The 21931-nt window shown below is 55.6% G+C and overlaps 8 protein-coding genes across 8 annotated transcripts; 4 read left to right on the top strand and 4 right to left on the bottom strand.

Moving 5' to 3' along the window:
• Positions 1-419: 419 nt before the first annotated feature.
• F5Z01DRAFT_624156 (kinesin) lies at positions 420-3366 on the bottom strand (the record flags this gene model as incomplete). The annotated part of the gene is made up of 4 exons (XM_046261360.1): positions 420-665; positions 714-2977; positions 3028-3193; positions 3247-3366. The coding sequence occupies 4 exons, from the start codon at positions 3364-3366 to the stop codon at positions 420-422; spliced, it is 2796 nt and encodes a 931-aa protein (XP_046117332.1).
• Positions 3367-3954: 588 nt separating this feature from the next.
• F5Z01DRAFT_658739 (ubiquitin-conjugating enzyme E2) lies at positions 3955-5255 on the bottom strand. The gene is made up of 4 exons (XM_046263716.1): positions 4838-5255; positions 4719-4783; positions 4439-4663; positions 3955-4391 (listed from the first exon to the last, which is right to left on the bottom strand). Exons 1-4 carry the CDS (start codon positions 4877-4879, stop codon positions 4268-4270), a joined length of 456 nt encoding a protein of 151 aa, XP_046117331.1. The 5' UTR covers positions 4880-5255; the 3' UTR covers positions 3955-4267.
• A 273-nt stretch (positions 5256-5528) lies between these two features.
• F5Z01DRAFT_166703 (acetyl-CoA acetyltransferase) lies at positions 5529-7511 on the top strand. Its single transcript, XM_046257854.1, has 2 exons — positions 5529-5819; positions 5878-7511. The coding sequence occupies exons 1-2, from the start codon at positions 5664-5666 to the stop codon at positions 7018-7020; spliced, it is 1299 nt and encodes a 432-aa protein (XP_046117330.1). The 5' UTR covers positions 5529-5663; the 3' UTR covers positions 7021-7511.
• On the top strand, positions 7138-9247 carry F5Z01DRAFT_166973 (uncharacterized protein). Its single transcript, XM_046257855.1, has 3 exons — positions 7138-7592; positions 7647-7974; positions 8032-9247. Exons 1-3 carry the CDS (start codon positions 7255-7257, stop codon positions 8977-8979), a joined length of 1614 nt encoding a protein of 537 aa, XP_046117329.1. The 5' UTR covers positions 7138-7254; the 3' UTR covers positions 8980-9247.
• F5Z01DRAFT_167443 (uncharacterized protein) lies at positions 9248-11371 on the bottom strand. Its single transcript, XM_046257857.1, has one exon. The coding sequence runs from the start codon at positions 10998-11000 to the stop codon at positions 9516-9518; it is 1485 nt and encodes a 494-aa protein (XP_046117328.1). The 5' UTR covers positions 11001-11371; the 3' UTR covers positions 9248-9515.
• A 1461-nt stretch (positions 11372-12832) lies between these two features.
• F5Z01DRAFT_743923 (uncharacterized protein) lies at positions 12833-15208 on the top strand (the record flags this gene model as incomplete). The annotated part of the gene is made up of 5 exons (XM_046266907.1): positions 12833-12967; positions 13023-13513; positions 13564-13833; positions 13885-14771; positions 14829-15208. 5 exons carry the CDS (start codon positions 12833-12835, stop codon positions 14936-14938), a joined length of 1893 nt encoding a protein of 630 aa, XP_046117327.1. The 3' UTR covers positions 14939-15208.
• Positions 15209-16025: 817 nt separating this feature from the next.
• On the top strand, positions 16026-18545 carry F5Z01DRAFT_688938 (LAlv9 family protein; the record flags this gene model as incomplete). The annotated part of the gene is made up of 4 exons (XM_046266061.1): positions 16026-16276; positions 16347-16773; positions 16828-17040; positions 17101-18545. The coding sequence occupies 4 exons, from the start codon at positions 16026-16028 to the stop codon at positions 18319-18321; spliced, it is 2112 nt and encodes a 703-aa protein (XP_046117326.1). The 3' UTR covers positions 18322-18545.
• On the bottom strand, positions 18545-21579 carry F5Z01DRAFT_167091 (Cullin). Its single transcript, XM_046257856.1, has 4 exons — positions 21253-21579; positions 20958-21181; positions 19009-20903; positions 18545-18957 (listed from the first exon to the last, which is right to left on the bottom strand). The coding sequence occupies exons 1-4, from the start codon at positions 21330-21332 to the stop codon at positions 18769-18771; spliced, it is 2388 nt and encodes a 795-aa protein (XP_046117325.1). The 5' UTR covers positions 21333-21579; the 3' UTR covers positions 18545-18768.
• Between the last annotated feature and the right edge of the window lie 352 nt (positions 21580-21931).

Here is a 21931-nt window from a genome sequence, read left to right as displayed (position 1 = left end):
CAGTACATCATGGGTAAACTTCAGCATTAGTCACCTCGATGAAGCGGTCGGATACTTTAAACTTAATCTAATCGTTCAGTTCTTATGACTCGTCTGTAATCATGACAAGGAAATAGTCTGCCGCTTGCTGCTATACCCCCGAACACAAGATATGGCCCACCCAATAATCGAATCCAACAAAATGACTGCCCGTCCCATCCTCTACGCATATGGAGAAAAAGGTCTTTCTGCCCCGGCCATCCTCGCCGTTCCATCAGAGCTTGGTTCTGCAAACGCAAAGGGCGGCCTAACAACGGAAAGCAACGGAAATGATGCCGTTGCCGGCATCCTCTGGGTATCGGTGTCCTCCTCTCGCTCGCACGCACGCATGCATGCACGCAGACGCCTGCTCGCCGTCGATCCGTGTATATACCGTCCGTCTAACCCTTGTTAAAGAACCAGCTTGATCGCTTGTTTCCGCCGTTGCCATTGCCATTGCCACTCTCGTTCTGAATCGTCTGTATGGTCGGGTTCACAGCGGGCGCGTCGCCGCCTCCACCGCGCAGGGGCTTCGCGATGCGGCTGCCTGCACCTGCGAAGCTGAAGCCGCCGCCCGCCTGGTTCAGACCACGCGTGCTGCCAGCCTTGGCACTCTCCAGACGTTCCTTGACGGAGGCAAGTTGCACCTCGAACCTATCACGATGTTAGCATATAAGAAAACGAGCAAGAGCAACACGTGGGACATACTTGTGGTTGGCAGCTGCCATCTTTTCCTGGCTGTCTTGCAGCAAGCTCTCCAGGCTCTGGATGCGCTCATTGCGAGCAATCAACTTGCGCTCAGCAATGGCCACCTCCTTCTTGAGCGCCGAGTTCTGCTCGACCAGCTGTCGTTGTACCTGGGTGAGTTGCTCGAGGTTGCGCTCCAGGAACGCCATCTTCTTCTGCTGTGCCCTGTTGTTCGAGGAGCGCAGCACGTTGTTGTACTGCTCCCGCGTTTCGTCCAGGGAGATCTCGAGCTCGACCACACGCTCGCAGCGGTTCTGCAGATCTCGCATGAGACTCTTCTTCATGACATCAAACTCGGCAATCTGTTGCTGCACCGTCTTGCCGTTGGTCGCTCCCGAGCTCCCGCCAGACTTGGCGCGTTGCTGAAGATCTTCGATAAGGGTCTTCATGCGCGTGTTTTCGGCTGCTTTCTGGGTAATGTCGGCCTTGAGCTCGTCGACCAATTGTCCCTGGGTCGTCTGGCGATTGTGGTACACGTGCTCCAGGCGCGCCTTGACCTCCTCGACGTCACTCTCGCCCAGGTTGCGCGTGAGGCAGTCCTCGTACTCTTGCTGGAGAGCCTCCAGTCTCGACTCGAGCTCTTGCCTGCGGCGGGCGTCCATGTCGTTGGATCCAGCGCTGTACATGGACAGCTCAGCCTGCCGCACAATGCCTTGCGTCTCGACCATCTTGGCCCTCAGTGCCTTGAACTCGTCGGGGGCAATGTTGTCGCCAACGGAGCTTTGCTCGTACAGTGTGTCGAGCTTGGCGATGGCCTCGCCGATGGACCGCTCATTGTCGCTGAAGACATCGCCGCCGAGTTCGAATCCAGCCATCATCTTGGCCATCTTTTCAGCCTTCTTCTTCTCCTTCTCGTCCATGGCGGCACCACTCTCCTTGGCGCTCATCTTGACATCCAGAAGCTGCTGCTTGACCTCGTCAAGCTCTGCCGTCAGCTCCGCGTTGGCTTCCTTCAGCGCATCCATGGTGATCTGCGCCTCCTTGCCCTCAAAGTTGAGCCGCTCGAGCTGCATCTTGAACTCGTTGACCTCGCCCGTCAGCTTCTCGTTCTCCTTTCCGACCTTGCTGTCGTGCTCCTTGATGTAGCCTAGCTCCTCCTTCATCTCGCGCAGCTGCTTCTCGGCAGTCGTAGCCAGCGACTCCTTCTCGGCAAGCTGATCCTGCAGCTCGTTCTCCCGCCTCAAGAACTCCTCGCGTTCGTCCCTTTCCAGTGGTATACTTGGTGTACCCGAGCGCTCAGAGGGGATCGGGGTCTCGGCGCGGCTGTCGGGAGCAAACCTTGAGGGTGTCGAGGGCCTAGGTTGCCTCGCCTCGGCCTTGACTACAGCGCCGGCAGCGCCAGGCTGAGCCCAGCTCTCTTTGGGAACCTGTTCACCAGCACGCCACAGGTTGATTTCGCCCTCCAAGTTCGCAATGTAGTTCTCGAAGTTGGTGACTTGGCCCTGTGCCTTCTTGAGGAGCGTCTTGAGCTCGGCAGGGCTGAGCTCGGCGTTGACCTTGGCCTTGTTCTTGATCGACTTTGCTCTGGTACCGAAACGCAAAGTACCAATGGTCTCGGCATCGTTATAGCTGCTGGGCGAGCAGTTGACGATCAGAGTCGTTCGACTGTTACCACCCAGGGACTCTTGCAGGATACGAGTGAGCTTGGAATCTCGGTACGGGATGTGAGAGGATTTGCCATCGGTCAAGGCGTTGATGACCATACCAAGAGCACTCAAACTCTTATTGATCTTTTTCGCCTCTTCCAGAGTCTGACCACTGGCGCCCGTTTTGCCGACCTTCTCGCTACCAGCCAGGTCGACCAAGAAGAGCTGACCACTCTTCGCCGAGCCGGTTTCAACATTCTTCTGAGTGACGGTGATGACGAAAATCGAGTGTGAGCGAGAGGACTCCTGGTTCATGTTGGTGGCCGCCACAGCGCGAGCATTGCCTCCTCGTCGCATGACTTCGTACACTTCCTGAACGCTTGACACATATATCTCCAAAAGCCCCTTGACGTAGACACCACGGTTCTTCTCCTCGTGGACAGGGAGATTATCGTTCTGTGGCGCGAGAAGATCGCGAATCTTCTCCATGTAGATCTCCATGTAGCTAACTCGAACAGTGTACTCGATGGTTTCAGGGCTCGACATGATGCTGGCGAAGATCTGCTCGACAATACGTGGGATAACTCCCCTGCCCTCCTCGTCGTCGATATTCGAGCCCATCATGGCTGCGGGAACAGTCAGCGATTGCCATTACGTGCGAGCTCCCAAGACGTACTATATGATTTACCGGCACCCGTTTGGCCGTAGGCAAATACGGTGCCATTGTAACCGTTGATAATGTCGTCGACTGTTGGGCGAATGGAGAAGTCGAAAATGTCCTGTTGCTTGCATCCCATGTCAAAGACCCTGTCAAAGGTGAAGCTACCTTGCGCTTCGCGCGACTGTGCGTCTGTCAGCCATTGGTCGAGAGCGTCCCCGGTTCTTCAGGACATACATCGAGAGTACATGTTTCCTCCGAGTCGAACGTAACGATTGGTTTACCTCCCGACTCCAGCTCTATGCGGTTCTGCGGCCGGAACCGTGCCACGACCTTGATGCTGTTGGCAGCAGACATGGTGAATGTTCCCTTGTCCAGAGCTCGCTCGCTTTCATCCGTGCGCAGGCAGACTGCTGACCTCGAGGTCTATCGTTCAGGGGGTGGGGACAGGCTGCGGGTGCCCGAGGCCGGCGTCGAGGTAATCCAGGGCAGTGCCCGAATTAGGTTGTCGGTGGACGATAACAAGCTGCGATACTTGACCTAGTCGTAGGGACTGGGGAAACGTGGCAGAAGGTCTAATAATCCTGGCCGTACCCGCAGCGTCGAAGTAAGGGGAGAGACCGCTCTTTACGCTTGGCAACCGCGACGGGAGGAGGTACGTAGTAGCGGGTTGTTGACGCGCTACCATGAAGGTGGGAGGGACTTCGGAGGGTTCGCGTGCAGCAAGATGACAGGATGGGCTGCCCGTTGCCGTCCAAGCCACACGGCATAGATTGCTACAGGCGGGCGCTGGCGTCCAGTCTGCCGAGTCGCCGACGCTGCGCTAACAACCTCCTGTGTGGCTCACTCGCACCGCCACAATTGGGGGTTCATGGGTGCCAAGACAAACGTTCCAAACGTACGGACTCGTTGCGTCTAGGTACTGCCATCACTTGGGGACCAGCGTGCTGTACAAACATCGTTCTAGATTTGTTGACATTTGTAATCAAAGAACACCACTAAAGGCGCCAAAAGTAATCTAAAGACAAGCCACTGACATGAACAAATACAACGCTGCCATCGTGAACACCCTCGAGCTATGGACCTCAACACTACCCGAACGACCAATATCCTTGCCCTATGCGACCGGTTCCTTGGTATAAAAGCTCAAAATGCGCCAGTAAACGCCTGCAAACTCCACAGCTCCGATATTGGAGACAGAGCGGTGCCCAAGGCTCACGCTATGTCGCTGGTGCTTCCGCTTGATGAAAGTGAGCCCTCAGTCTTCCCAGCTCTTCTCCACGGTCTCCTTCACCCGCTTCGTGTATTCTTTGCGATTGTCTTTGTACAGGTTCGACGCCTCGACGTTGGCTGGTGATCCGGTATTGGGGTCGTTGAGGAGACTGTCGCACGTTAGACCCTGTGTCAGAGTATGTCCCTCCTCGCTCACCTTTGAATGCTCGTGAGCACTGCAGCAACGTCATACGTCGGACTCCATCTGTTTTGAAGGATATCGAGACAGAGTTCGCCCGATGAGTACACGTTTGGGTGGAACATCTGGCTGATGAACTTGACTTGTGGCGGTTTGTTGGGGTACTGCTCCTCGAACTGCATCACGAGTCGAAAGGTTCCATCTTCGAAAGGTGTATCGGCAGGACCGATGATGACTGCGTTCCTGGAAATGTTCGTGAGCTGTTGTTCACAAAGCTTACGATGCGATGGCAGCATACCATGTCATGACATTGTCGGAAACAGGCGAGGCCGAGACACCAGCGGGAGGATCAGTTTGCATGCGCTGGAACATGTCAGCTCAACCATATCCTATTTGACACTATCGGTGATTGCTTGCCTTGAAGTCACGCATCAAACGGCGGCGTGCAGCTGTCGACATCTTGGGGTATTGGTTGGGTAATCGGACGTTGCGCAAGGGTCTTCGTTGTCGGGTGATGAGGGGGGTGACTCGTCACAAGAAATGTAGGATCGAAAAGTCTCTCTGATGAGCACGGTCGGCGGAGAGGAATTCGGACACGAAGAGGCGAAGGATAGGTTTGTGAGTGATCAAACAGACTCGAGTGGATAATGTACGTAGTGCGGTAATGGGCTCCTCATCTACACCAAGTGGCTTGCCGTCCAGTCTTCTAACTTGCGGCCCCGCCACGTGTGGCGCGCCCTCACGTGATGATCGCGGGAGGAACGCCCAAGTAGGTACGTACCTTACCTTACTAACATCGTCGTGCCATGCTCGAGGCCTGGTGATAACATGCAAGCTACAAATTCAAGTTACAATCTTTCGGGGTTTGTTGGACGAGACAATGCTGTTTTGTCAGCATCACATGTCCGTTGCGGGCATCAGTGATCAGCACCCTCGAAAGGTGATGATCGATCGGATCCGATATCTGTCTTGACAGGGTGATGATGCGCTACCCCGGACGGGCTGCACCACCGACACGCTCGGCCACCCGTCACTGCCCGCCGAAAGCCGAAGCGGACCGAGCTGAGACGACCTAGGCATCTGGGTATGTAAGGTGCGGATAGGTTCCTCCAACAACCCGATCTTCTTGTCCCCCATTCCGTTTCCTTCCTTTCCCCGTGTCCATACCCCTTCCCTGCTATCTCTGTTTTTGTGATACGTTCTGTTCCAACCGTCGACAAAACCGACTTCGAAACGAATTACAATGGTGATGGCAATGACGCAATTGCGCTCCCCGAGGCTGGCTGGGCAGTTCGCTCGGCATGTGAAGACGGTGCGCGCCTTCACCACCAGTGCTGCCCTGCGCAAGGAGATCCAGGATGCCTACATTCTCAGCGCTGCGCGCACACCGACAGCCAAGGTTTGTCAGATGCTGCTTGAAATCGCCTCCACTCCAGCTTCAAAACTAACTTGGTCAGTTCAACGGCTCGTTTACCACTGTCGAGGCCTCCAAGCTGGGCGCTGTGGCGATCAAGTCAGCACTGGAGAAATCCAAGGTTCCCGTTGAGCACATTACCGATGTGTACATGGGCAATGTTCTCAGCGGCAACATGGGCCAGGCCCCCGCTCGTCAAGCCGTCATCTTCGCCGGTCTACCGCAGTCCGTAGAGGCCACCACCGTCAACAAGGTCTGCGCCTCGGGTCTCAAGTCCGTTGCGCTGGCTGCGCAGAACATTGAGCTTGGTCTCGCTGAGGCGCAGATTGCCGGTGGGATGGAAAACATGACGCGGGTGCCTTATTACCTGCCTCGTGCCAGTGGCCTGCCTGCCTTTGGCAACGTCAAGCTTGAGGATGGCTTAATAAAGGACGGCCTGACCGATGTTTACGACCAGTTTCACATGGGCAACTGCTGTGAGAACACTGTGAAGGAACACGGCATCACCAGAGAACAGCAGGATGAGTACGCCATCCAGTCCTACAAGAACGCGCAGAAGGCTTGGTCGGAGAAGGCATTTGCCGAGGAGATTGCCCCTGTCACTGTCAAGGGCCGCAAAGGCGACACAGTCATTGATACCGACGAGGGTTTCATGGACATCAAGTTCGAAAAGGTACCAACCCTCAAGCCAGCTTTCGTTCGCGACGGCAGTGGGACCGTAACCGCTGCCAACTCATCGACCCTCAACGACGGCGCCAGCGCTCTGGTCCTGGGCAGCAAGGCCATTGCGCAGAAGTACGGCTCTGGCTCGCGAGTATTGGCCAAGATCTGCGGGTACGCTGACGCCGCCATCGCGCCCATCGACTTCCCCGTGGCTCCAGCCAAGGCTGTGCCCATTGCTCTCGAGCGTGCTGGTATCACCAAGGACCAGGTGGCGGTTTGGGAGTTTAATGAGGCCTTTGCCGGTGTTATCCTGGCTAACTCCAAGATCCTTGGTCTGGAGAACGCAAAGGTCAACCCTCTGGGCGGTGCTATTTCCTTGGGCCACGCCCTCGGCAGCTCAGGGTCGCGCATCTTGACGACTTTGCTTCACCAGCTGAAGCCTGGCGAGTACGGTGTCGCTGCCATCTGCAATGGTGGCGGTGCGGCTACTGCACTTGTGGTGCAGCGTGTAGAGTCGGTTTGAGAGCCATGGCATTTCAAATGGTGTAAATACATACGCGAAAAGCAAAAAAATGTATAAATGAAGCATAAGTCTTCACCACACATTGCGGGCTTGTCGAGGCAGTGGCGCGTTGTAGGGTAACCTGTAGAACAGGCCATTGACGACGGGACTGGACCTCTCGTATACTGCCAACGTTTCTCAACCTCTTCATCATCCAAATTTCTTGACTGCCGCGACGGTGCGACAGCACACATCATGTCCCGGGTCAACGAACTGCTCGTCACAATACGCAAAGATATCGCAAGCGGCAACGGAGAAAAACTCAGGCAATGGCTGCAGGTGGTGCCAGAAGCCCCGGCTAGCTACCATGAAATGGGCCAGGAGCTTCGTGGCAAGCGGGACAAGCCATTGCACGGATCCCTCGAGAAATGGATCGAGCATATGATCCCCGACGAGACGGACCATGCCAAAGAAGGGCAGATCACTGCGTGGGGCGGGCTGTACGCGTTTATCAAGGAGTATCTCATCTACTGGCGCGATGCCGATTGGAATGATCTGCTGAGAACGCACGAGCTTCTCACCAATCTTGTCAAGTAGGTCGGCCCTCTCACTCGCGATACTTGCCCATCGACTGATAGCCTTCAAAGTGCCAGCGCAACAGCCTTCTCGTACCCCTCTGGGGGTGACATACTCATGCAGACATGCTTGGCCCTCTCACAGACCCTCGCACAGCTGACAATGACGCTGAGCCGGCGACCAGACCTGCTTCGCAAGGCAAAGCGCGCAGAAGATGCGAGCGGCGACGGGGGAGGCGACGATGGCCAAGGCTCCATCATTGGCAGGACCTCCGAAACCATCAAGAAGATCTTTACGACGTGTCTTCAAGATCGTACAACAGACAGGTGGACGGCGCCAAAGGGGAGAAAGCAAGCCGTCTACACATTCGCAAACCTGGTCCTCAAGCTCTCTTTTGCGGTGAGTTAATTCTCTTTTGCCGTTGTTGCGCACACCACGTTACTAAGAAGCCTCCAGTGCCGCAAAATCACACCAGCAACCATGCTGCTCAGTCAGATGGCCTCACAAGCACCGCTGCTCAACCTCTACCCAGCCGCGCAACGCGTCACCTTTCTCTACTACCTCGGCCGCTACTGGTTCGCCAACACACACTACCTCCGAGCAGCGCACTGCCTCGAGGCAGCATACCTCCAGACTCTCCCCACATTCGTCACACATCGCGCCAGGATTCTCACCTACCTCATCCCGTGCAACCTCCTCCTAGGGCGCTTCCCCTCCCAAAACCTCCTCAGCAGACCCGAGGCCAAGAACCTGGCCCCTGTCTTCTTCCCGCTCTGCGCAGCCATACGCTCCGGCGACTTCGCAGCTTTCCAGGCGCATCTCGCCACGCAGCAGGATTGGCTCTACGAGCGAGGCCTATTCCTCCAACTAGCACACAAGTTACGGCCACTGCTATGGCGGAGTCTGGCGAGGAAGACGTTCATCCTGACATATCAGCCGCCCGAGGACGCCTCGTCGCGCAAAGCCGCCACGCTTGACCTGGCCGACTTGCAGACCGCCGCGTCGTTCCTGCAGAGACGGATCGAAGGCTACACGCCCTCGTCGACCACGCATCGCCCCTCCCAGGGCGTCAACCCACTGGCCGTGCACGCGGCCCGGAACAATGCCAACACGACGCTCGTCGCGCCGCCCAGTGGGCCACGCAAGCTCCGCTCGCACGAGGGCATCCTGTGGGGCAATGCGCAGATCACCGCGGAGGATGTTGAGATGATGGTGGCGGAGATGGTGCAGCAGGGCCTTATGCACGGGTTCGTGGCGCATGGGCAGGGACGTTTCGCCATCATAGGCGCAAAGGCCAAGGGACCGGTGGCTGCAGGGTGGCCAACCCCGTGGGCAGCGATAGCAGATAGGAAGTACGACCAGTACTACGATCAGGAGGATGTACCTGGGTGGGTGAAGGCTTGATGAAGTGTACATGCGTATATAGCGAGGGACATGGTACGATACCCATACGAAGAATGCAAGGCGCCGTTGAGATCACGAGGAGACGGGAGTCATGATTCTTTATAAATTACTTGTTCGATCGTATACACGCCCTTTCCCCCTCCCACCGAGAAACTGCGCTATCCTGAAAGTGCCGAAGAAGAAGGAGAAGAAATACCCTCTCCTCGTGTACATGGCCCGTGGCGTCGTGTCCCAAACTTGATATCACTGAGAAAGATTTTTGGCTTTTCCTACTCCGCCCTCCCACATGTACTGTAACCAGAAGAACACCACCAAATGTATATATATGCTGCAAGGGTATATCACAAGAAGTAAATACGTGCCAAACGCCCAGCTGTCAAAGAAGAAAAAAACGACAGCATGAGAATGTTGCTTGACCAAAAAGAAGGGGGGGGGGGGGCCGCCGCGTAAAGCTTGAAAAGCCATCGTCGGATGGGTGTGGATGGTATATATGTTTCGGAAGAGAAGCGTTGTCGTGGCAGCCCGGTGACATGGACTTAGAAGAAGTACAGGGCCACGACAAAGGCGACGACCAGACCGGCCATGGCCGGGTCGCCCTTGCGGGCGATAGCGAAGTCGTCCTCATCGCCAGAGTCATTCGCGGCGTCACCGGTGGCCTCCGAGTCGGAACCAGTGGTGAGCGTGGCGCTGTGCGAGCCGCTTGTCATGGTGGACGTTGAGTTTTGCAACTCCTGGAAGATACCGGGCTTGGCAGTGATCTTCTTCCTCTTGGTGCTCGTCGAGGTAGTTTCGGTGGACGAGAGAGTAGGCGTCGAGGAGGAGGAGGAGGAAGAGGTGGTAGTCTCCTCATAAGTAGTCGATGTCGAAACCACAGTGGTCGACTCCACGGTCGTTGAGGTGGTGGACGAAGTGGTGGGCTCCTCAGACGTGGTTGTAGGTTCCTGCGAAGTTGTAGAGGGAGCAGCTGAAGACGTCGTAGGCTCCTCCTCCTCCTCTTCTTCTTCCTCCTCGTCATCGTCGTCCTTGCTTCCACCGCTGCTAGAGCCGTCCAAGGACTTGACAATGATGCTGGCAGTGCTCCCCTTGGGAACGGTCACAACGCAGAAGTTGTTGCCAGCGTCGCCAGTGCCGGCGTTGGAGCTCTGGACGTCACCCTTGCCCTTGGAGGGGTCGATGCCACAAGGCGTGCCAACACAGTCACCATCGCACTCAACTTCCAGCTTGTAATCGACTGGCTGGCTGTTCAGCGCGGAGATCTTCTGCCACTCAGGGTTCCAACTAAGCGTGAGGAAGGTGTTGCCGGTAGCGTCGGTTTTGGCACCAGCCACGTAGGGAGACCAGTTGCCAATGGCTTTCGAGGATTCGCCCCAGACACAGCCCTCGGCGCCAGTGCCGGGAGGGTTGACGTAGTAGTGAGCTGAAGTCTCACACCAGTAGCTTGTGTCGGGGACGGCAATGGTAACACTGTCCTTGACGAGAGTCGGAATAATCATGGCCTCGTTGCCAGGGTAGACTGTCTGGCAGAAGGAGACATCACCACCAGCCTTGTTGACGGCTTTCACGGTACCAGTACCCTTGACGCAGTATGGCTTGTCGTCAAATGGCTTCTCCAGCTCACCATTCTTGTCGCAGTACAGGCCACCGTTCATCGAAGACGGATAGCTGACGGTCGAGCCCTTCTCCCACTGCGCCATGACATATCCAGGTTTGCAAGCGTAGGGGCAATAGCTGTCCGCAACACAGGCCTGGTCGGGGCTCATGGCCCAGCCCGCATTGTCAGAGTCTGGCGTGATGGCCACCAGGTTGGGGTCGGCATCGCCAGGGAAGGCGCAGGTTGTACCTCTCTTGGCAATGTCAGAGGTAGGAGCAAGTTTGAGATCGCGCTCGTGCAAGTGTGTATGCTTGCGCTCCAGGTGTTCCTCGTGAAGACGGCGGTGGTTGTGATGGTGGCTGGCCTCGCATAGGGGCGACGACAGGAGAACAAGCGTCCAGCCAAAGACGGCCTGGACAGATGCCTTCATCGTGACGAGGAGTGGACAATGTCGCGTCTAGCGATATGTCTAGGAAGCAGATCTGAGGCTGGGTTGAGTGATCGTCGGGTTTAGCTTGGCTAGTGGTCGATCAAAGATCGACTTGTCTGTAGTATAAATGAATGAACGTCGTGGTATTTCGTAACGATTGTCGTGAATTGCTGGCTGATGAGCAATGTATGGGGGCGTCTACTCGACAGACAGCCTCGTGGCGTAGTATATTCCACACGCGACTGTGGACGCGATGAGCGACTGGAGCGAGCGAGCGACTGAACGTGATGGCAAAGGCAAGAAGAACAAGAACAGAAAAGGACGGCCAGGTCAGCCAAATGAACGTGGGGAGCAAGCAAGCAAGATGGAGCCAGGAGGGAGAGACTGAGAGCCTAGCCTAGAGGACCGGGAAAGGGGAGTGGAAGCTGAAAAAGCCTGGCCGGGCAGGGATGTTGACTTGTCGCTCCGGTAAGGTCAAGGAGGTAAATAAGACCCTCCAGTCTCCCTCCGCCAAATCCCCTGGAGCACCCTCTGGCTGGTGGACGCCATCATCCATGTCACGGTTCCGCATGTCGTGGGCGGCGGTTCCACATGGTTTGCATTCCGACCAATGCTGTCGCGATCGCGAAATGAGCTTCAGGGATGCCCAATCAGCGTCTCGACGAGCTGCAAGGTACGGACAGGGGACTCCAATGGTTAGGCTCTACCGCTCTCTAGCTCTGCCCTCATCTCTCTTAGACTCTCTAGCGGTAGCCAGCGGGATCGTGAGATGAGATTGGGTTCTGATGAGTGCATGATCGATCACGCCGTCTTCCCATCGTCTTCTTGCGGATGCTGAGCCCGATCCGCGAGCATGATCGTTCGCACGTACGTACATAGTCGCCCAGTCCCACATGGCCATTCCGACTTTGGTCCAATTCCATGCAAGCGAGCGTTGCTGCAATGAGCCAAGGACTGGGCGCGACGAGATTCGTCCGAACCATTGAGACATGAAGCGAGTCAGCTGGCAGGGTGATGAGACACGCTCTGCCCCGCGAGTTGCGTTTTCGATTCAAGTGTGAAAAGCAGCATCTCAGCGTCGAAGCCGCCATTGACAGTCGAACTCGCTGACCTGGACTGGTCTAATTAGTACGTACAGACTGGCCGGCCATGTTCTCATGATACTTGTTGTTCACGGTTCTTATAGGTCCATGCCAGTCGGGTCTGTTTTGTCTCTGCGCTTACCTGCCTACCCTGTACCTTGACTCCTCATAACCATCCAAGCAGCATATCTGCTCGCAGGTGATGTTCGCATTCCAAGTGCCACATCTTACGTGTTGACAAGGAATCGTACTATAGAGCTCATTCCGTTTTGTGTACTCTTCAAAGTTCTTTGGCTCTGTTCTCACCGTTTTGCGGATGGTGATCGGTTGAAACACTCAATATTTTGCGGCAGCGTGTGCAACTCCTGCTTCCATGCTCTGAACGTCATATTCATTCCAGCAAAGAGCCATGCGCGCCAGGAAGGGACCGATTCCTTTGAAACAGTAGCGTCAGCAACATATCCCATCCAAAGCCCAGGACACGGTACGTAACGCGGACTCTGCATGGAAATACTACTTCCGCGTATGAGTCAGGCTCTCCACGAAACCTGGGGATCATTGACTCGAGACCCCGCAGTCTCCGGTTAGCGTCCGCATACCCTCAACCTCCCAGCGGAGGATGTTATCCGCAAGGTGATAGATATTTAGGTCGATAGCTAGGTACTCGACAGAGATGTATCGTTGTATTCCACGCATTCACCTGATCAAGGCTGCAAAAACTTGGACTTGACATCACAGATTCCAGATACCATGGCCCCATCAACAAGACGACCAGTCCGCATTGCGGGCTGCTCTGGCGGCTTCACAGATCGCTCGCGTGCGATCAAGTCGATGGCTGAAGACCCCGATGTCGACGCTGTGATAGGTGACTGGATGGCAGAAATGGTAGGGAACCTGTGCTCAAGACGTTGAGTATCATGCTAACATGACAATGTCACAGACCATGACTATGCACGGCAGCGGCAAGGCCAAGAACCAGGCCAAGCTACCTGCGGGTGCCAAAGAATCGCTGTCCCTCGAGGAGCGTATGAAGACGGCCATGTATGCCGAGACATTTGTTCAGTGCTTCGAGCCGGCCATAGAAGCCCTGTCCAAGAACCAGTGCAAGCTCGCCGTGAACGCCGGCGCCTCTGACACGGAGCTGCTCGCGCAGGTGTGCCAGAAGATGGTGCAAGACGCGGGTCACGGGCATCTCAAAATTGCCTGGGTCGAGGGTGACGATGTGACCCAGCAGGTCAATCGATTGATCAAGGAAGGCGAGCAGTTTGAGAGTCTGATGCACGGAAAGAAGCTTGAGGAATGGGGTATGGAGCCCATATGCGCACAGGCATATCTTGGAGGCCTTGGAATTGCCGAGGCGCTCAGGCAAGGCGCCGACATTGTCATTTGTGGCCGTGTGGCAGACGCTGCCCCCGTGATAGGTGTTGCGGCGTAAGGCCTTTCTCCCTTCTTCATTCTCTCCCTGATGGCTGACTCTTTAGGTGGTGGCATGGCTGGAACGCCGATCAGCTCGACGAGTTGGCCGGTGCTTTGATTGCCGGCCACTTGATCGAATGCTCAGCCTATGTGACTGGCGGATATTACGGTGGTTTCAAAGAGTTTATGAAGGACAAGAAACACGTGAACATGGGCTTCCCCATAGCCGAGATTGACGAAAAGGGCGAGTGCGTCATCGTCAAGGAGAAGAACACTGGTGGCGCTGTGAATGTGGGAACTGTTGCCTCACAGCTCCTTTACGAGATCCAGGGACCGTAAGTGCCGACGAAGCCTTGCGAGCCGCTCTTGCTGACGGACCAAAACAGCTGGTACTATAACTGCGATGTGGTCGCCGACATTACAGGCGTTGTCATGGAGCAAGCGGGCGAGGACGCTGTGCGCGTGACAGGGGTAAAGGGGTTGCCGCCGCCGCCCACGACCAAAGTCGGCATCACTGCACCTGCAGGTTTCCAGGCCGAGTGGCACATTTACTTTGTCGGCCTCGACATTGAAGAGAAATGCCGATTCACCGAGGACCAGATCCGATATGCCATTGGCGACAACATCTCAAAGTTCACCACCCTCAAGTTCCACCAGAACGGCTCCTCGCCCATCGACGCGCGCAACCAGGACGTGGCCACGGTGGACTTTCGCATCTTTGCTCAGAGCAGGGACCCAGAGGTCATGCGACCCGACATTCCGAACGGCTTCAACCGCTGGGTGCTCGAAGTCTTCCTGCAGAGTGCCCCCGGTGCGTCACTGAGCAATGACCTCAGGCAGATTGCGCCCAAGCCGTACTATGAGTACTGGGTGTCGTTGCTGCCACAGACCGAGCTGAACCACCGCGTGCACTGCCTCTTTGGTGAGAACAAGATCATCAAGATGGACGCACCTACACAGACAAGGACGTATCCCAAGCAGCAGCCAAGCTACGAGACGACAGAGCCTCGAGCCCTGGACAGCTGGGGCGAGACAGAGAGGGCACCGCTCGGGTACATTGTGCTAGGGCGATCCGGTGACAAGGCGAGCGACTGCAATGCCGGCTTCTTTGTGAGGCACGCGGATGAGTGGGAGTGGCTGCGCAGTTTCTTGACGATTGACAAGCTCAAGGAGCTCCTTGGCCCGGAGGAATACAAGGGGAAACCGATCGATCGGTTCGAGATTCCCGGCATCAAGGCTGTGCATTTCTTGCTGCACGACCATCTGGACAGAGGTAAGACCTGATGAAGCGTAGTTGCAGGCGAAAGGGAGAGTCGCTAACAAGAAGCAGGCTACAATGGCTGCTCAACATATGACACGCTGGGCAAGAATGCGTGCGAGTACATTAGGGCGAAGACGGTAGAGATTCCCAAGAAGTTCTTGGAGCGTGGGAGAGTCTGAGTGTGCGTCATACATGTTGGCAGTTGATGTTTCAGGGTCTCGCTCGAAAACCACGCAGTGCCAAATAGGTACAACGCAGACGATTGGCGTTGGTTGCATGTGAATTGAACGTGATGTAGACGATTTGCTGAAGGCTGAAGCTGGCCGTAGGTGAAATGTAGGCGGGGGCATGGGACCAAGATTCATGCAATGCACGACACGCTGGCAGGAGGATGGCGATGATGACGGCACTTTCGATCGTATGCTGTTACGATTCAAGATGAATGAATGTTGTCACTGGTATTAGTGAACAATTGTAGATTGATGGGTGGTTTCCTTCCATGTTGAATCTCGTGACAACGATTATCGACAGAACATGTGACGCGATGTTGTTGACGCCAGTATCATATTGAAATGTGTTTCATCATAACAGGTCAAGCATGTGAATTGAATCGCTCGTTCTTGTACGTATAAACAAGGAGACTGGACTCAAGAGGCGAAGGCCAGGCCAATAAATAAGTAAATACTGACTGCGTAATTGTCAAACCAAACAATTCAGCGTCGCAGTCGTTGACGCGGGGTCTTTCCTAGTTCAGTTAGACTGTCAGTGGGGCCAACTGCAGAAGGTGACGATTTGGGGAATTTCTGGCATTCTTTGACTCGACCGTAACTTACCTGTACTGTAGTCGCGATTCGAGCTCGACTCAACAACCTCCTATTATCACGGCGAGGTCACCGTTTCGAGCCTCGATCTTCCTAAACCTTCCATGATAGTGCCCTTCCACTTCGATTCCTCAACATAAAGCTGAAAGAACGCTCGCTTCTCACGATTTCGATTGCATCAACCCCTTCGCGAAGTCACGTCTACCCACCACCGCTGACGACGACAACCACATCTGCCATACCCTGAGCGTCTCCCGAAAGAGCTCGTTCGAGAGGGAGCAGTGTCTTTAGTGCCTAATATTTGGTGGGAAACACTGGCATCGACGTAGACTTGGCGACAAAGCCCTCCGAGGGCGCAATATTTCAGGAGGACACGGCTCCTTTTACGTCCATAGCCACAGCTCAAGCGCCAGCTGATATAGAACTACTGCACCCCCAAGGCACGATGAGCGGCGAAGACACCGAATCCACGTCCAATGGCGCCGAGACTGCACCTAGCCCTGCAGAGCCAGGCCCAGCATTGCCCATCAAGCCCGAAACAGCTGGGTTCACCCCGCTGGTAACAGTCGTCGGCTTTCACCATGCACGAGGGCCCGAGGTTGAGACATGGTTTGGCGTGGAGGACGGCTTCGATCCGGCTGAAGAGTTCAAATGGTCCTTGCTGCCATTCATGGCCTTGAGCGACGGCGCGCACGCGTACGTTGGCCACATGCACCGCCACGTGCGATCCTCGACAAAGACCGCTCACTAACGCCCTGCTGATTAGATCCGAAGAGGACTTCTCGTACTTCACCCTCCTGAAACCCAAGACCGACAAGAGTCCCGCCACCTCCTTGTTCGGGATATCATGTACGCGACAGATCGACTCCACCCAGCTCATCAACCGCCCCGACGACGTCACCCGCTCGACGGTGCAGAAGGCTGTCGTGGTCATTGCGGACAATCCCAAGTCCTTTGGCATGCTGCGGCAAAGGCTGGGGATAGTCACCCACGCTTGGTTCGACCAGCGTGATTTTAGCGATGTCGACATTCTCAAAGGGCTGCAGGAGAGCCTAGCCGAGGAGAAATCCAGGGGCGACCTCGAATCCGTTTCCGAGCAGGACCAGTTCATTGGCATGAGTTTGCGAGAGTTGATCCACGAGTTCAGGTGGCAGACGCTGGTCTTGCTGAAGAGTTGCCTGCTCCAGCCAAAGGTACGTATGCACTCACCACGGAGGTAGGGGGGACCACCACTGACTACGACGCAGATGCTCTTCTTCGGCTCGCGATGCGACCGGTTGTGCATGGTCCAGTTTGCGCTTGTGTCGCTCATACCAGGCCTCATGCGCAATCTCCAGGATTGTGCTGACCCTGAACTCAACACCTACGAGAGTCAACTTTCGAAGCCCACGAGCCTGCAGAGTAGTAATCGCAGCTCGCTGTTGTCGTTTATGGGACTACCGCTGCAAATATTTGGCAAGGTGCGTCGGCGCCACTTGACGGGCCCCCGAAAGACCCGTTTTACTGACACAATCGAACAGGGCAGCCTCTTTGGCCCGTACACGCCCCTTCAGCAACTCGACATCCTTGCCGACTTTGGCACAAAGTCCTACATTGTGGGCAGCACCAACTCATTACTGCTGCAGCAGAAGGATCGCTACAGTGACATCCTCATCAACCTCGACGAGGACACTGTGAACATCACGTCCGCCTCTCTTCGCAATGCACTTACGCTTACTGCTGCGGATCGCCGTTGGATCGACGGCATCTACCACGAAGTCAGTGAGACCTGGGACGAGGCAAACCCCAGCCGACCCAAGACGCTCCAGTATCTCGGCTCGGAAGAGTACATCCGCGCGCAATTCGAGGCATATATCCTAGGTCTGGTCTCATCAGTCAAGTATCACCAGTTCATTGTCGAGAACCCGGACACGGGTTCCACCACAGAGGCCGACCCGGCTGTCGACTACGGCCTCGACTGGGTAGAAGCCTGGTCCGGCACGGAGAACTACCGCATGTGGAACCAGTACACGGACGCCAATCTGTTCGCCGTCTCCGAGCCCAAACATCCCTGCGCCGGGGGTCTCACCATGGATGACGTCCAGCGCAGGATAGCGGATCAAGTCAAGGATCTCCACCTGGATGAGCGCTTCGCCCAGGGGCGCGAGGTCCTGGGTCGCAATTTCGCCGTCGGCAGGGAGAAGGCCACGAGCATGTTCAACCGCATCTACTCGGACATGGAATACCTCCGTGAGTCGCAACGACGCCGTGCCGAGGACGCCGCGCGAGCGCAAGACGCCGGTGCCGAGCAGCAGCCATCATCCCCAGCGTCGACCGCGCCCTCATCGGCATCGGTCGTGCCCCCGGTGGACCTCAATAAGGCACAGCAGTCGGTGCAAACAGCCGGCGCACGTGCGAGCGCATACATGTCGAGCTGGGCTTCGTGGGCGGGCGAGAAGCGAAAGACGGGCGGCTGGGGTGCTGGCTGGGGACGCAAAGCCTCGGCCACGCCGACGAATTCGACACCGACCAGTCCCATGGAGAAGGCATCAGTGGAATTCCAGCCCATGGGTTCCAGCATGAAGAGTGAGGATCCTGCAGGACATAGACAGCAGCCGAGCTTTAGCGAAAGCATCTTGTCGGGCGCCAGTTCGTCAGCTGGAAGACCCGGGACGGGCCAAGAGGAAGCGGACCTGGACATGGGCCGGAAAGCGACTACGAAAGAAGCGCAGGGGGGAGATCAAGGTCCCAAGAATACCTGATGCTCCCTTGGATAGGGCATTCTGCATTGTATAGCACCTTGTTTAACAAACGAATCATGACGGCCGCACACTAATAATACGAAAGAAGGCAACATTTTTTTTGAAAGCGCATTCTTTTTTCCATTCGAAAGCTTGCAAGCTGCTCCACGAGGTCAATAGTCCACTCGAGTTGGACCGTGAGAGAAATCCGATTCCATTGGACCATGCTCTCGTGAACATATCCGCCATCCGCCCGGGTCTCTTATGCTATTGATTGTGTATCGCCATGACTGTCGCCGACCCTTTCGACGTGACCATGCCTCTTCCGCACTGCGCAGGGTATGGACATATCTCCCTGCCAGGTGAGTGTACCATCTGTGGAAAAGGCCGTCCTGGTTGATGCTTGGTAAAAGAATGCACTCTTATATACCATAATTGATATCTCGCAACGAGCCTGCCGTCTGTCGCTCACGCCAAGTACCCAAGCTCGTCGTCCTCTAGACGCTCCAGATATTCCTTGTCGAGAAGGATCTCGATGCACTTTTTGATATCGGATACCTGTGGTACAAAGCGGGACTTGATCTGGTTGATGCACTCGCTGACGAGCTGCATGTGCTTCATCTTCTTTCGTGCCTTCATGATACGCACGATTGCGGACTGTGAATAGTTAGTCTCAGAAATCAATGTTTGCGCATCAGATTGGCTTACCTGTAGTACCAACTTGCGGTCTTCCTCAATGGTCTTGTTGGTCTCAATCTCTTCTTGCTTGGCCTCCTTGACACCGCCACCCAGATTCAGGTTCACACGGATCTTTTTGTTCTTGAAGTCATAGTTCAGTTTGAACACCTTGCCTGGCCCGGGCTTCTCGCCAGGTCCGCCTTGCATGATGAGCACCTTTGCCTTCAGAATGTACACCAATGTCTGGTTGATAACATCGGGGGACAACTGGGTAGCGCTCACGAATTCCTCGTATGAGTTCTCGTCCTTCTCGTTGAAGAGAAGCAAGATGGCCATCTGGTACAGGGACACTTGAAAAGTGTAGCCCGTTTTGCTGTTTTTGAAGTAGCTGGCCTTCAGCTCGCCCTTGCAAAGATTCCACAACCACGTCAGCTTGCGACCGTCGTGCTTGTGCTTGTAAAAGGTGCTGAAACGTTCAGCTTCGGACGCAATCTCTGATGGCGGGTTGAATGCTGTCGTCGGTGCCTGCAGAGGCCAAAAGCCGGTGCCGAGGATCGAAAAGTTCGAGTCGACCGTCTTTGTTCTCTCGCCATTGTCCAGATGGTCCTTGAAGTCGCGATTGAGGTCTTTGCTGGTTTGCATATCCTGGAACATGCGCTGAAGCTTGTTTGTGTACTCAAAGCCACACGCCTCCTTCAACTTCCCAATCATGCTCATCTCGGCGTCATCCGAAGACGAGTTGGCGTGCACCAAACGCCGCGCCAGCAGACGAGAGTAGATCTTCTGGAACACGTCCTTATCCTCAATGTACTTGAAGACAGTCATAATGTTGGTCAGCGTCGCCTCCAAATCCGCCTCCTCGATGCTGGTGCTGCTCTTTCGAAGCAGCACGTCGGCATACTTGGCGAGAAGATCAGGCGACTTGTTGGATGACGCCTTGCAGACTTCGTTGCGATTGACAAACTCCTTACATGCGCTATCGAGCGAACGAGTAAATTCGGGTTCGTCGTTGAATGCGCGCTTGACGAGCCCTTGGTATTGTGTGTGGACCTCCAGCAGGGCATCGACATAGACCTTGGGTTCCAACTTGTCTCCCTCGGCTGCTTGTATCTTGTGCACAGCGTTGAGGCCCGCTTTGCGGACGTGCGTCTCGAACCGGGACCTTAGAGGGTCCAGGCCATCGGGGATTCGGGCAAGTAGATTATACATGCGTGCCATGTCGTCCTCCCGCTCATTGTCCAGAAGCATCTGGAACTCGTCTCTCATAAGGACTTGATGATCGGCAATGAGAGCTTGGTTGCACGTCTTCTTCAAGTGGACGGCAATGTCCTGGTGCAGGTACATGCCAACCCTGTCCTCCTCCTCGGCAAGTCGAGCCTCAGCCTTCTTCAGGTACTCCACCACGCTGTTTTCGGCAACGAACTGTTTCGACTCGGCCTGGTAGAAGGCCTTAGTGGCTTCGAGGAAGGGCTTCTCAAAGTGGAATCGGTACACGTCGAGTGTTGATTTCGAGGGATCGGTCTCGTCGAGACCTAGTGAAACAAACGAGTCCACAACCTGCTTGATCTGGCTGTGCTCAATGGTCTCCCCGTGGCGCTGTTTCTCCACGAGCTTCAAGACGGCGTCCATGACCTTGTTCGACAGGCGCTCGAATAGCACCTTGCGCCACTGCACCAGGTGCAGAGTGTACACATCGTAAATATGCTTCTTCCCCTCGTCGATCTCTCGCTTTACCCAGTGGCGGTTGAGGTACCGAAACAAGTGGTGTGTGTATTTCGCTGCGGTCGTGTACCGGGACCATTCTTTGATGTAGAAGGAGAGGAGCGCCTCGTCGGTATGGGATTTGCTGGTTTCCAGCAACGATGTGAGATGCTCATCGAGGTAGTGGATTAGTTTTCTATATAGCTCCTCGCCAAGAAGATGGGCTGCTTCAGTGTAAGTCTCCGTACTGAGAGGGGAAGGTGATCGCGCAGACTTACCGCCTCGATGCGCACCCCCATGCATGGAGGGACCACTCAGGCTGACAGCTTTTTGCGAAGTGCAAAAGTTATGAATGGCCCTATGAGCCCGGTTAGCACGCAACACGAGAGAGGCTGTGGTTTGCAGGGTAACGCACGTGTAGACCCCCATGTACATCTGCATATCGATACCTTGCTCCAGGTCCATCATAATTCGAGTGATACCGGCCTGCAAGTATCCCCATCTAATATGGTCAGCGTCAAAGTCCCGAGCACAGCCCAGCGTAGGTAGACTAGGCCTGAGCGTAAGACTCACGTGGATCCGATGTCTTCCCTATTCGGCATCGGAGGCATCTGCGAAGGCGCGGCGCGCGCCGGAGCTACCCTTGAGGCCATACCGACTAGTCTCAATGTGCTGATGACTGCAGAACCGTAGGAGCTCGAGCGAAGCGGCAAGCGGCGGTGCGGTCGGGACTCGCCCAGCGATGCGCGTCGTCAAGGGGTCTCGTCGGCAGCGTTTATGGGTTCCCTTTTGTTTCGAAATCGCCTCTTGCTTCGGTTGCCAAGTGGCACGGACCTAGGCAGAGATAAGGCGCTGTACGAGTCTGGCGAAAGTCGACCGCGTGTTCAGGCGTGCTGAGAGCAGCCTCGTTGTCAGGACCAAGGAGGTTGTCGTATGATGCTTCAGATAGCGCCGGAGTAAGAAGAACGGAGGTGGAGGGAGGGGCGAGGGATCGGATGGTGGCCTGTCTTTGAGGAGAAAGAGTGACCGGGGAGGCCAAATAGGCCGGGTTGAAAGATCGAGGAAAAGAGCAAATCGAATCTGCTTGACTGGTACACTTGCGTGCGCGGGTTGAAAGGATAATTTGGGAGGAGGAAGTCAAGTGAGGTCAGTCGCGTGAAAGAGTCAACTCCGACTCTCTAATCCCACTTGCCTTACCCGTAAGCCCAGCTGGGTCCTGGGCTAGTGACGGCAGGCAGCCTTGCACGCCGCA

The sequence above is a fragment of the Emericellopsis atlantica genome (assembly GCF_019669845.1).
Source record: "Emericellopsis atlantica unplaced genomic scaffold F5Z01scaffold_17, whole genome shotgun sequence".
Taxonomy (NCBI): domain Eukaryota; kingdom Fungi; phylum Ascomycota; class Sordariomycetes; order Hypocreales; family Bionectriaceae; genus Emericellopsis; species Emericellopsis atlantica.
Note: the sequence above shows the minus strand (reverse complement) of the source record. Positions and strands in the feature narration are given on the sequence as shown.

Excerpts from the sequence above, each read along its gene's own strand:
- F5Z01DRAFT_658739 (XM_046263716.1), bottom strand. The coding sequence starts at position 4,879 with ATGTCGACAGCTGCACGCCGCCGTTTGATGCGTGACTTCAAG. Across the intron at positions 4,784-4,837 it reads GTTTGATGCGTGACTTCAAG|CGCATGCAAACTGATCCTCC; the intron begins GCAAGCAATCAC and ends GACATGTTCCAG. Across the intron at positions 4,664-4,718 it reads TCCGACAATGTCATGACATG|GAACGCAGTCATCATCGGTC; the intron begins GTATGCTGCCAT and ends GAACATTTCCAG.
- F5Z01DRAFT_166703 (XM_046257854.1), top strand. The coding sequence starts at position 5,664 with ATGGTGATGGCAATGACGCAATTGCGCTCCCCGAGGCTGGCTGGGCAG. Across the intron at positions 5,820-5,877 it reads CGCGCACACCGACAGCCAAG|TTCAACGGCTCGTTTACCAC; the intron begins GTTTGTCAGATG and ends TAACTTGGTCAG.
- F5Z01DRAFT_166973 (XM_046257855.1), top strand. The coding sequence starts at position 7,255 with ATGTCCCGGGTCAACGAACTGCTCGTCACAATACGCAAAGATATCGCA. Across the intron at positions 7,593-7,646 it reads CTTCTCACCAATCTTGTCAA|TGCCAGCGCAACAGCCTTCT; the intron begins GTAGGTCGGCCC and ends TAGCCTTCAAAG. Across the intron at positions 7,975-8,031 it reads TCCTCAAGCTCTCTTTTGCG|TGCCGCAAAATCACACCAGC; the intron begins GTGAGTTAATTC and ends AGAAGCCTCCAG.
- F5Z01DRAFT_167443 (XM_046257857.1), bottom strand. The coding sequence starts at position 11,000 with ATGAAGGCATCTGTCCAGGCCGTCTTTGGCTGGACGCTTGTTCTCCTG.
- F5Z01DRAFT_167091 (XM_046257856.1), bottom strand. The coding sequence starts at position 21,332 with ATGGCCTCAAGGGTAGCTCCGGCGCGCGCCGCGCCTTCGCAGATGCCT. Across the intron at positions 21,182-21,252 it reads AGGGAAGACATCGGATCCAC|ATGGGGATACTTGCAGGCCG; the intron begins GTGAGTCTTACG and ends TGACCATATTAG. Across the intron at positions 18,958-19,008 it reads ACCGCAAGTTGGTACTACAG|TCCGCAATCGTGCGTATCAT; the intron begins GTAAGCCAATCT and ends AACTATTCACAG.